This window comes from Heterodontus francisci, chromosome 18, assembly GCF_036365525.1.
Source record: "Heterodontus francisci isolate sHetFra1 chromosome 18, sHetFra1.hap1, whole genome shotgun sequence".
NCBI classification, from domain to species: domain Eukaryota; kingdom Metazoa; phylum Chordata; class Chondrichthyes; order Heterodontiformes; family Heterodontidae; genus Heterodontus; species Heterodontus francisci.
In genome coordinates, this window is record NC_090388.1 from 82067929 (window position 1) to 82080125 (window position 12197).

Sequence of the window (12197 nt, forward strand, 5' to 3'; positions counted from 1 at the left end):
GGCCTGTCATGCTCTGAAATTATTAAACTCAATGTTTCGCTTTGCAGAACACTGCCGCTCAGTCCGCAAGCAGGACCCCGAGCTTCCGGTTGCTTGCCATTTCAACACTCCCCCATGCTCTCATGCTCACATCTCTGTCCTGGGATTGCTGCAGTGTTCCAGTGAACATCAAAGCAAGCTCGAGGAATAGCATCTCATTTACCGATTAGGTACACTACAGCCTGCCGGACTGAACATTGAGTTCAATAATTTCAGAGCATGACGGGCCCCCCATTTTACTTTTATTTTCAGTTTGTTTTTTCTTTTTTAAAAATTTTTTTTGTGTTTATTTTATTTTATTTCATCTTAGTTTGTTCAGTTTGCTTACCCACTGTTTTTTTCATGTTTGTACTTGTAACTGTTCAATTTTCAGTCCGTTAACACCCTTTGTGTACTAATGCTTTGTCTTTCAACACACCATTAACATATCTTTGCTGCATGACCTCTGGTCAGCTATTCTGTGACTTTGTCCTATCTACACCTTTGTTATTTCTTGCCCCACCCCCCACTTTACTTGCTTATAACCTTTTACATTTCTAATATTTGCCAGTTCTGAAGAAGGGTCACTGACCTGAAACGTCAACTCTGCTTCTCTCTCCACAGATGCTGCTAGACCTGTTGAGTGTTTCCAGCATTTCTTGTTTTTATTTCAGATTTCCAGCATCCGCAGTATTTTGCTTTTAATTAAAATTTATTAGGCGGGTGCAAAAACAATTCAAAAGCCTATCAATATATTGGCCTTTATCGCAAGAAGGCTGGAATGTAAAAGGGGGAACTTATGTTGCAATTGTATAAAGCGCTGGTTACACCACATCTGAGTACTGCTTTCAGTTCTGGGAACTGCACCTCAGGAGGGATATACTGGCCTTGCAGAGTGCGCAGTACAGATTCACTAGAATGATACCGGAGTTAAAAGATTTAAATTATGGGTTCAGGTTGCATAGACTAAGCTTGTATTCTCATGAGTGGGGGAGTCCAAAACAAAGGAGAACAACCTTAAAATTAGAGTTAAGCCATTCAGGGGTGATGCCAGGAAGCACTACTAAACACAGTGAAAATCTAGAACTCTCTCCCCACTGAGGGTTACACAACCTTGAAATTAAGATACAGATCAGCCATGATCTAAATGAATGGCGGAACAGGCTTGAGGGGCTGAATGGCCTTCTCTTGTTCCTATGAAGCTAAGATAACAATCCCAACAATGAAGCTGGCAATCAAAGAAATCTTCTGTGGTGGAATCAGTTATTCGATACCTGAACCAGGCAGGTCCACAGTACTTCAGGGCACTGATGACTGACCAGCCAGCATGATTCACTGGAACCTGGATGCACTGGGAATTTGTCTTACCAGCTTCGGATACCCCTGCAAGCCAATGCTCAGCATTGGTATGATGGTCCTGTTTGGCCAACTATATCTGTGCTGACAGACTGTATGGTTTTGGCTCATTGAACTTCACCATTATCCTTTCATACACATGATGCCAATCGTTGCCCGAATTTATGCAGGTGGAGTGTGTCCCTAAAGGAAGGAAAAATGCACTTCATATTGTGCAAACAGGATCACTACCTGTACAAATATCTCAGTACGTTAATGTGGGGACTCAAACATATTTTCTGCTCATGTCAAACATCTAGCTGATGAGAAAAGACTGGCAACTTAATGTTGGGGTTAGGTGCAATGGGAAACTGCTTGACTCACTGTAAAATAAAGTATGGGAAAGAATCATTAATCCATCTAGGGTAGTCTTCAAATAACCAAAACTGTGACCAGTAAAAGAGAAAATTTCATTCAGATAAAACCTCTCCTACAGTGAATCACTCTCTCCCCATCTCTGCTGAAGTTTCCAGCTCTTGTGGGTTACAGCTCTACAGCCATGCTTGTTAGATTCCTGTGTGAACCTTGTGTCATGCAGACCCCCACCTGCCAAGAATGAGGCATATTAATTTTGTCACATGAACATTGATTTTAAACTGTTGCTGGAGTGAAGACAGGACTTGTTAAAAAAAAAAATCACCAGGCACTTGGCTGGAAAAACACACTACAGACTGTGCACTATTCCTTGGTCCACTAAATGCAAAATGGGCTGTGATCAGCAGACATTGAAGGCAAGGACACTCACATTCCAGGATGACTGCTAAGATGGCAGAATCCACAAACAGAAGTGGTCAAACCAGCTAGTCACATGACTAACCTGCTGGGCTACCTGGGGTTTTTTTGAATTGTGCCACAGAGAAAGGCAGAAGGCTGTTTGAACTGGAACCTGGAACAAGGAAGCCTCTCTCTCTCTTGCTCACTTTCTCCCAAGCCACCGGACCCACAGATGACATGTAAACCTCAACAGAGAAAAGACTCTGACCTCGAAACAAGTTGAAGCGTGCACTGGGCCCCAACAAATAGCAAGTCTTACCGGCAACCAGAGACTGCATAGCAAACTCAAAGGACAGTAAAACAGAAATCCATCTATTGCCTCAAACTTTTACCCTTTATTCTTTTCTACTTTTCTGTCTCTATCTGCGCGTGTGTCTATCGCGTATGCATGCCAGCATGGTCGCATCGCATATTTGTAGTCGTTAACCGGATTAGAGTTTAAGATTAATAAACTTCTACCTTTTTGTTTAAAATCCAAGAAAACCTGTCTGAATTGATTTCTTTGCCTTACAATTGGAGCAGTGAAGAAGGACTCACTGAGTGGAAACTAAAAACACGGTGTTTTAAAAATTAAACCGTTACCAGACAAAGGCTGAGAGGGAACCCCTAGACTCCTTCTCACTTGGTCTTAACACTGATCTATGAGGTAACTCCAGGAAAAGAATCATTACAGCCAAGGTTGATCTTGTCCTCACCCAATATCTACACATCTCTTTGGCAGTAGGGGCCACTGGACAGCTATCAGGAATGAGAACCCAAGCTGATTTTTTTCCTCTCCGAAGGGAGCCAACGCGATAACTTCCTACTGACTGCCTGAGTGTTTTCCATCATTTTCTGTTTTTATTTGTAACCCTACTTCCTATCCCAGCAAATGGGCAGGAAAAGAGCTACAACTGGCCTCAGCAACTCAGCTAGAAAGGACATAAAGAGTCCAGCTCACTATCCAGTGATGCCAACAGGAAACTGTGCATGTTGCTGTCGGGTGACAGGGTTGGGATAAGGAAACTGTACATTATATCCAGGACATAAGAGCCCAATTGTAGAATACCAATAACTGCCCCTGGTGAGATCAACTAACTTAGCACCACAGCCTCACAGCTCCAGGGACCCGGGTTCGATTCTGGGTACTGCCTGTGCGGAGTTTGCAAGTTCTCCCTGTGTCTGCGTGGGTTTCCTCCGGGTGCTCCGGTTTCCTCCCACATGCCAAAGACTTGCAGGTTGATGGGTTAATTGGCCATTCTAAATTGCCCCGAGTATAGGTAGGTGGTAGGGAAATTTATAGGGACAGGTGGGGATGTGGTAGGAATATGGGATTAGTGTAGGATTAGTATAAATGGGTGGTTGATGGTCGGCACAGACTCGATGGGCCGAAGGGCCTGTTTCAGTGCTGCATCTCTAAACTAAACTAATTAGAAATAAAACTGGAACCTTCTGACCCACGTCACTTAATACCACACTGAGTGATGCCTTTACCCACTACGCCATTAGGGATAAGAACTGATGTTAACTGACAACAGTCTACAGAATCTGAATGCCAATATACATCCAAGGAGTGAAAAAATGAAAAACACAAAACACTTTCCCACAGGTGAAAGAACTGAAAGAAGTAGGGTTCCTGCATTACCAATTCTTACCTGGTAGGGCTGCTTTGCTGATGATGCCTGTCAAAAGTGCCAACTCCTGTAGGGACCCAGGAGTTAACTCCTGGCAGCGTAGGATAGCCTGGATGGGGTCTGAATGGGAAATTAGGAACTGCAGTACCTGTATCAGAGAAAATCACCATTATAATCAGATGGGAATAAAAAAAGATAGACTTGCATTTATATTGCGCTTTTCATGATCTCAGTGCATCACAGATCGCTTTACAGCCAATGAAGTACGTTTGAAGTGTAGTTTGAAGTGAAGCAAAGTGGGAAGTGCGGACTATTTTCACACTGCAAGCTTCCATAAACAGCAATATGATAATGACCAGATAAACGTAGTGATGCTGATTGAGAGATGCTAGAAAACAGGGTAGAACTCTCTTGCTCTTCCTCAAACTGTGCCAGGGGATTTTCTGTGTCCACTTGAGAAAGAAAATGCCTCACCTGAACACTCCCTCAATATTTTACTGGAGTGTCAGCTTAGATTTCACACTCGCGAGACCAAGGCAGAACTGCGAGGAGACAGGCACTGGCGAGCGGGAGTTCCAGCAGCTTAAAAGAGGCACACTCTCACAGGGACAGCGAGAGAGTTCCACAACTGACGTCACAGTTCAGAAAGTGACATGTTGCAAAGGGAGGCAGCTGATCGGTAAGTAGGAACAGGTGGGTATTTCTACCCTTTTTTACTACTTTCAGTAGCAGAAGTAAAAGTAAAGGTCGGGATTTTAGATTGTAGTAGGTAGAGTTTGGAGTAGAATAGGTCCCTATTGTAATTAGTACTCTAAATTAAAGGGAGCAACTAAGGAGCTTAATCTAAGGCTAAGTCATGGCAGGAGAGCTCAGCCCCATGGCTGTGTGGGAAATCAGGGACACTTCCAGTGTCCTTGGCGACCATGTGTGCAGGAAGTGTGTCCAGCTGCAGCTACTAGTTGACACATTGCGCAGCTGGAGCTGCGGATGGACTCACTGTGGAGCATCCGCGATGATGAGGACATCATGGATAGCACGGTTAGCGAGGTGCTCACACCGCAGGTAATGGCTGCAGAGGCAGAAAAGGGATGGGTGAACACCAGGAGGAATAGCAAATGCAGGCAGGTAGTGCAGGGGTCACCCTGTGGCCATCCCTCTCTCAAACAGATATACTGCTTTGGATACTGTTGGGGGGGGGGGGGGATGGCCTCCCAGGGGAAAGCAGCAACAGCCAAGATCGTGTCACCACGGATGGCTCTACTGCACAGGAAGGGGTGAAAAAGAGTGGGACAGCCATACTGATAGGGGGTTCAATTATAAGAGGAACAGACAGGCGTTTCTGTGGCTGCAAACGAGACTCCAGGATGGTATGTTGCCTCCCTGGTGCTAGGGTCAAGGATGTCTCAGAGCAGCGGCAGGACATTCTGAAGGGGGAGAGTGAACAGTCAGAGGTCGTGGTACACATTAGTACCAACAACATAGGTAGAAAGAGGGATGAGGTCCTGCAACAAGAATTTAGGGAGCAAGGTAGCAGAGTAAAAAGCAGGACCTCAAAGGTTATAATCTCTGTATTACTCCCGGTGCCACATGCTAGCGCATATAGGAATAGGAGGATAGAGTAGATGAATGCGTGGCTGAGGAGGTGGCGCTGGAGGGATGGCTTTAGTTTCCTGGATCACTGGGTCTGTTTCTGACAAAAAAGTGGGACCTGTACAAGTTGGACAGGTTGCACCTGAACCAGAATGGGACGAACATAGATCATAAGATCACAAGAACTAGGAACAGGAGTAGGCCGTCCGGCCCCTCGAGCCTGCTCCGCCATTCAATAAGATCATGGCTGATCTTTTCGTGGACTCAGATCCACTTACCCGCGCTCCCACAGTATCCCTTAATTCCTTTATTGTTCAAAAAGATATCTACCTTAGCTTTAAAGACGTTTACTGAAGAAGCGTCAACTACTTCACTGGGCAAGGAATTCCATAGATTAACAACCCTCTGGGTGAAGAAGTTCCTTCTTAATTCAGTCCTAAATCTGCTCCCTCGAATCTTGAGGCTATGCCCTCCTGTCCGAGCTTCACCTGTCAGTGGAAACATCCTCTCGACTTGTATCTTATCTATTCCCTTCATGATTTTATATGTTTCTATAAGATCCCCCCTCATTCTTCTGAACTCCAATGAATGTAATCCCAATCTACTCAGTCTCTCCTCATAAACCAACCCCCTCAACTCCGGAATGAACCGAGTGAACCTCCTCTGCACCCTCTCCAGTGCCAGTACATCCTTTCTCAAGTGAGGAGACCAAAACTGCACACAGTACTCCAGGTGCGGCCTCACCAGTACCTTATACAGCTGCAACATAACCTCTCTGCTTTTAAACTCAATCCCTTTAGCAATGAAGGACAAAATTCCATTTGCCTTCCTAATTACTTGCTGTACCTGCAGACCAACCTTCTGCGATTCATGCACAAGGACACCCAGGTCCCTCTGCATAGCAGCATGCTGCAACTTTTTACCATTCAAGTAATAATCCTTTTTCCTGTTACTCCTACCGAAATGAATGACTTCACATTTACTAACATTGTATTCCATCTGCCAGACCTTTGCCCACTCACTCAATGTATCTATGTTCCTCTGCAAAGTTTCAGTCATCTGCACACTTTGCTCTGCCACTCATCTTAGTGTCATCTGCAAACTTTGACACCCGACACGTGGTCCCCAACTCCAAATCATCTATATAAATTGTAAATAATTGCAGTCCCAACACCGATCCCTGAGGCACACCACTAGTGACTGATTGCCAACCAGAATAGCACTCATTTATCCCCACTCTCTGCTTCCTGTTCGTCAACCAATCCTCTATCCATGCTAATACTTTACCCCTGACGCCATGCATCCTTATCTTATGCAGCAGCCTCTTGTGCGGCAGCTTGTCGAAGGCCTTTTGGAAATCTAGGTACACCACATCCACTGGGTCCCCATTGTCCACCTTGCTCGTAATGTCATCATAGAATTCCAAAAGATTTGTCAAGCATGACCTGCCCTTCATGAACCCATGCTGCGTCTGCCCAACGGGACAATTTCTATCGAGATGCCCTGCTATTTTTTCTTTGATGATAGACTCAAGCATCTACCCCACTACAGAGATTAAGCTAATCGGTCTATAATTCCCCATCTTTTGTCTACCTCCCTTTTTAAACAGTGGCGTCACATCTGCTGTTTTCCAATCTGCTGGGACTACCCCAGAGTCCAGTGAATTTTGGAAAATTACCGTCAGTGCACCTGCTATTTCTCCCGCCATCTCTTTTAGAACCCTGGGATGCATTCCATCAGGGCCAGGAGACTTATCAATCCTTAGCTCCATTAGCTTGCCCAACACTACCTCTTCCGTAATAATGATTGTTCCCAGGTCCTCACCTACGTTCGTCTCTTTGTCAATTACTGGCATGTTATTAATGTCCTCCACTGTGAAGACCGATACAAAATACCCGTTCAATGCCTCGGCCATTTCATCATATCCCATAACTAAATTCCCCTTCTCATCCTCTAAAGGACCAACGTTTACTTTAGCCACTCTTTTTCGTTTTATATATTTATAGAAACTTTTGCTATCTGTCTTTATATTCTGTGCTAGCTTTTTCTCATGTTCCATCTTACTTTTCTTTATAGCTCTTTTTGTAGCTTTCTGTTGACCTTTAAAGTTTGCCCAATCTTCTAGTTTCATGCTGCTTTTGGCCACTTTGTATGCCTTCTTTTTCAATTTGATAGCCTCCCTTATTTCCTTCGACACCCATGGCAGATTACCCCTTTTCTTCCAGTGCTTCCTTTTCACTGGAATATACTTTTGCTGAGCACTTTGAAAAATTGCTTTGAAAGTTCTCCACTGCTCGTCAACTGTCCCACCATAAAATCTTTGTTTCCAGTCTACTTTAGCCAAGTCCTCCCTCATTCTATTGTAGTCCCCCTTGTTCAAGCACAGGACCCTGGTATTGGATTTTATCTTCACACTCTCCATCTGTATTCTAAATTCAACCATACTGTGATCACTCCTTCCAAGAGGATCCCTAACCATGAGGTCATTAATTATTCCTGTCTCATTACACAGGACTAGATCTAGGATAGCTTGCTCCCTCGTCGGTTCCATTACATACTGTTCAAGAAAACTATCACGGATACACTCAACGAATTCCTCCTCAAGGCTACCCTGACTGAGCTGGTTCGATCCATCTATATGTAGATTAAAATCCCCCATGATAATTGCCGTACCATTTTTACAGACATTAGTTATTTCTTTGTTTATTGCCCGCCCCAATGTGATGTTATTATTTGGTGGCCTATAGATTACGCCTATCAATGACTTTTTCTTCTTAGAGTTTCTAATTTCCACCCAAATGGATTCAACCTCATTCTCCATAGAACCTATATCATCTCTCAGCAGCGCCCTGATGTCATCCTTGAGTATCAGAGCTACACAACCTCCCTTACCTTCCTGTCTGTCCTTCCGAATAGTTTGGTACCCCTGGATATTTAACTCCCAGTCGTGACCAACCTGTAACCATGTCCTTGCTCGGAGGTTTGCTAGTGCTGTTGGGGCTGTGGCGGGGGCGGTAGGTAGTTTAAACGAATTTGGCAGGGGGATGGGATACAGAGTGGAGTTACAATAGGGGGTGATGCACAGTCAAGTATAGAAGAGAAACTGAGTCAATCTGGAAGGCAGAGCAAATATAGACCTGTTAAGGTACAAGTGAACAATGCAAGGCTGGATTACATCTATTTTAATGCAAGGAGTCTTACGAATAAGGCAGATGAGTTGAGGGCATTGAAAGCACATGGCATTATGACATTATTGCTGTCACAGAGACATGGTTGAGGGAGGGGCAGGACTGGCAGCTCAATATTCCAGGGTACAGAATCTTCAGGCGTGACAGGGGAGGGGGTAAAAGAGGAGGTGGCATTGCACTGTTGATCAAGGAGTCAATTACTGCAGTCAGGAGGGATGATATCTTAGAAGGTTCCTCAAATGAGGCCATATGGGTAGAACTTAAAAACAAAAAGGGGGCAATCACTTGGCTGGGAGTGTAGTACAGACCTCCAAACAGTCAGGGAGAGATAGAGGAGCAGATATGTAGGCAAATCTCAGAGGTGTAAAAATAATAGGGTAATAATAATAGGGGATTTCAACTTCCCCAATATCAACAGGGATAGTCTTAGTGCAAAAGACTTAAAGGGTACATAGAAAATCTTACAAGAGAAGGAGCAGTACTGGACCTAATCCTAGGGAATGAAGCAGGACAAGTGGTAGAGTGTCAGTGAGGGAACATTTCGGGGATAATGACCACAACTCTAAGATTTAAGGTAGTTATGGAAAAGGACAAAGATGGACCGGAAATAAAGGTACTGAATTGGGGGAAGACCGATTTCAATATGATAAACCAGGATCTGGCTAAAGTGGACTGGGAGCAGCTACTTGTAGGAAAGTCTACATCAGATCAGTGGGTGTCATTCAAAGAGAAAATAGTGAGAGTTCAGAGCCAACATGCACCCATTAAGGTGAAGGGTAGGACCAACAAGTCCAGGGAACCCTGGATATCAAGGGACATAGAGGATTGGATCAGGAGCAAAAAGGCGGCTTATGGCAGATTTGGAGCGCTGAAAACAGCGGAAGCCTTAGAGGAGTATGGAAAGTGTCCGGGGATACTTAAAAATGTAATTAGGAGAGCGAAGAGGGGGCATGAAAAAATATAAAGGAAAATCCTAAGGCGTTTTATAAGTATTTTAAGGGCAAGAGGATAACCAGCGAAAGCGTAGGGCTCATTAGGGACCAAAGTGGCAATCTGTGTGTGAAGCCGGAGGACGCAGGTCAGGTTTTAAATGATTACTTTTCATCTGTGTTCACTATGGAGAAGGAAGGTGTCGGTGTGGAGATCAGGGAGGGGGATTGTGGTATACTTGAACATATTAGCATTGAATGGGAGGAGGTATTAGCTGTTTTATCAGGCTTAAAAGTGGATAAACACTCAGGCCCAGATGAGATGTATCCCAGGCTGTTATGTGAGGCAAGGGAGGAGATTGCAGGGGCTATGACACAAATTTTCAAATCTTCTCTGGCCACAGGAGAGGTATCAGAGGACTGGAGGACAGTGAATGTAGTGCCATTATTCAAGACGGGTAGCAGGGATAAACCAGGTAATTACAGGCCAGAGTCTAACATCAGTGGTTGGGAAACTATTGGAAAAAAATTCTGAGGGACAGGATTAATCTCCACTTGGAGAAGCAGGGATTAATCAGGGATAGTCAGCATGGCTTTGCCAGGGGGAGATCGTGTCTAACTAACCTGATTGACTTTTTCAAGGCGGTGACGAGATGGATAGATGAGGGTAAAGCTGTTGATGTAGTCTACATGGACTTCAGTAAGGCTTTTGATAAGGTCCCGCATGGGAGGTTGGTCAAGGTGGTAAGAGCCCATGGGATCCAGGGCAATTTGGATCCAAAACTGGCTTCGTGGCAGGAGGCAGAGGATGATGGTTGAGGGTTGTTTTGCGAGTGTAAGCCTGTGACCAGTGCTGTACCACAGGGATCGGTGCTGGTACCCTTGCTGTTTGTAGTGTACATGAATGATTTAGACGTGAATATAGGAGGTATGATCAGTAAGTTCGCAGATGACACGAAAATTGGTGGTGTCGTAAACAGTGAGGAGGAAAGCCTTAGATGACAGGATGATACAGATGGGCTTGTAAGATGAGCGGAGCAGTGGCAAATAGAATGTAATCCTGAGAAGTGTGAGGTGATGCATTTTGGGAGGACCAACAAGGCAAGGGAATATACAATGGATGGTAGGACCCTCGGAAGTACAGAGGGTCAGAGGGACCTTGGTGTATTTGTCCATAGATCACTGAAGGCAGCAGCACAGGTAGATAAGGTGGTTAGGAAGGCATATGGGATACTTGCCTTTATTAGCCAAGGCATAGAATATAAGAGCAGGGAGGTTATGATGGAGCTGTATAAAACGCTAGTTAGGCCACAGCTGGAGTTCTGGGCATCACACTATCGGATGTGATTGCACTGGAGAGGGTGCAGAGGAGATTCACCAGGATGTTGCCTGGGCTGGAGCATTTCAACTATGAAGAGAGACTGAAAAGGCTAGGGTTGTTTTCCTTCGAGCAGAGAAGGCTGAAGGGAGATATGATTGAGGTATACAAAATTATGAGGGGCATTGATAGGTTAGATAGGAAGAAACGTTTTCCCTTAGCGGAAGGGTCAATAACCAGGGGGCATCGATTTAAGGTAAGGGGCAGGAGGTTTAGAGGGGATTTGAGGAAAAAGTTTTTCACTCATAGGGTGGCTGGAATCTGGAACACACTGCCTGAAGAAGTGGTCGAGGCAGGAACCCTCACAACATTTAAGAAGTATTTAGATGAGCACTTGAATCGCCATAGCATACAGGGCTACAGGCCAAGCGCTGGAAAATGGGATTAGAATAGTTAGGTGCTTGACAGCTGGCATGGACACGATGGGCTGAAGGGCCTGTTTCTGTGCTGTATAAATCTATGACTCTAAGTCTTAAGAGTTGGGCTTAAACCCACAATCTTCTGAGGTAGAGGTTAGAGTGGCACATTGAGCCATGGCTGATACTCATTTCAGTTAAAGATTCTGTCTTGGTTTAGCTACTGGAGGACCATAAAATTAAGAATATTTTATCTGGGTTAGGGATCTGCTTCCAGACTGGTCCTAAATGCTCCTGAACATTATGAAGAGTCCCTGCGGAAATATTTCCTGTTTAGGAGAAGCAAGTGCAGGTCATCTTCTGACTGAGTACAGCTGGAACTGAAATCCAATTCCAAAATAACCATGTATTTTAAACACATATTTTAAATAGATAGTTTTATCTTTATGGAGTTTTATTATTGCCTTTCACAAGTCCTGGGCTGACTGCTTTACTTTTGAGATGTACTTTTAACATGAAATGCAACTTAACACTCCGGAGTCGAACAGGTTTTTCTTCTGGAAGTCTTCTCCCGGAGGTGCCAGCCATATTCCGGGACTATGCCACAGGGGGCATGCTTCATCCAGGAGACTACCCAGTAAGTGTCAGTAGGCTATTATAGCATGAGAGCATCACAAATAAAAGAGAGCTGAGAATGTGAGAGTTAAAGCTTACGCTTTAGTCAGGACTTAGCTGCATTGGTGATCAGAGCGGAGTGGGTATTTTCTAGTGTAGTTACCTGTCCCGCAGCCAGCTGGTGCTTCCCAATGCTGGAGGTCAGTATCACCTGGCAAAGTCGAAGAGCTGGGAGCAGGATCTGGTGATACCGCTCCACAGGGGCAGGGATAAATCCTGATGGGTCTCTTATACAAAACACACTGTAGAAGAAGAAAAAAATACTATAAAGATACTGTGTT

The 12197-nt window shown here is 44.6% G+C and overlaps 1 protein-coding gene across 1 annotated transcript in view; it reads right to left on the reverse strand.

Moving 5' to 3' along the window:
* The window catches only part of nup205 (nucleoporin 205), a 156044-nt gene that overhangs the window by 44040 nt on the left and 99807 nt on the right, over positions 1-12197 (reverse strand). Inside the window, exons 34-35 of the mRNA XM_068051065.1 lie at positions 12020-12158; positions 3822-3948 (exon numbers count right to left, since the gene is read on the reverse strand). Of these exons, the coding sequence (XP_067907166.1) occupies positions 3822-3948; positions 12020-12158 (266 nt within the window). The remainder of the gene's footprint in view (positions 1-3821; positions 3949-12019; positions 12159-12197) is intronic.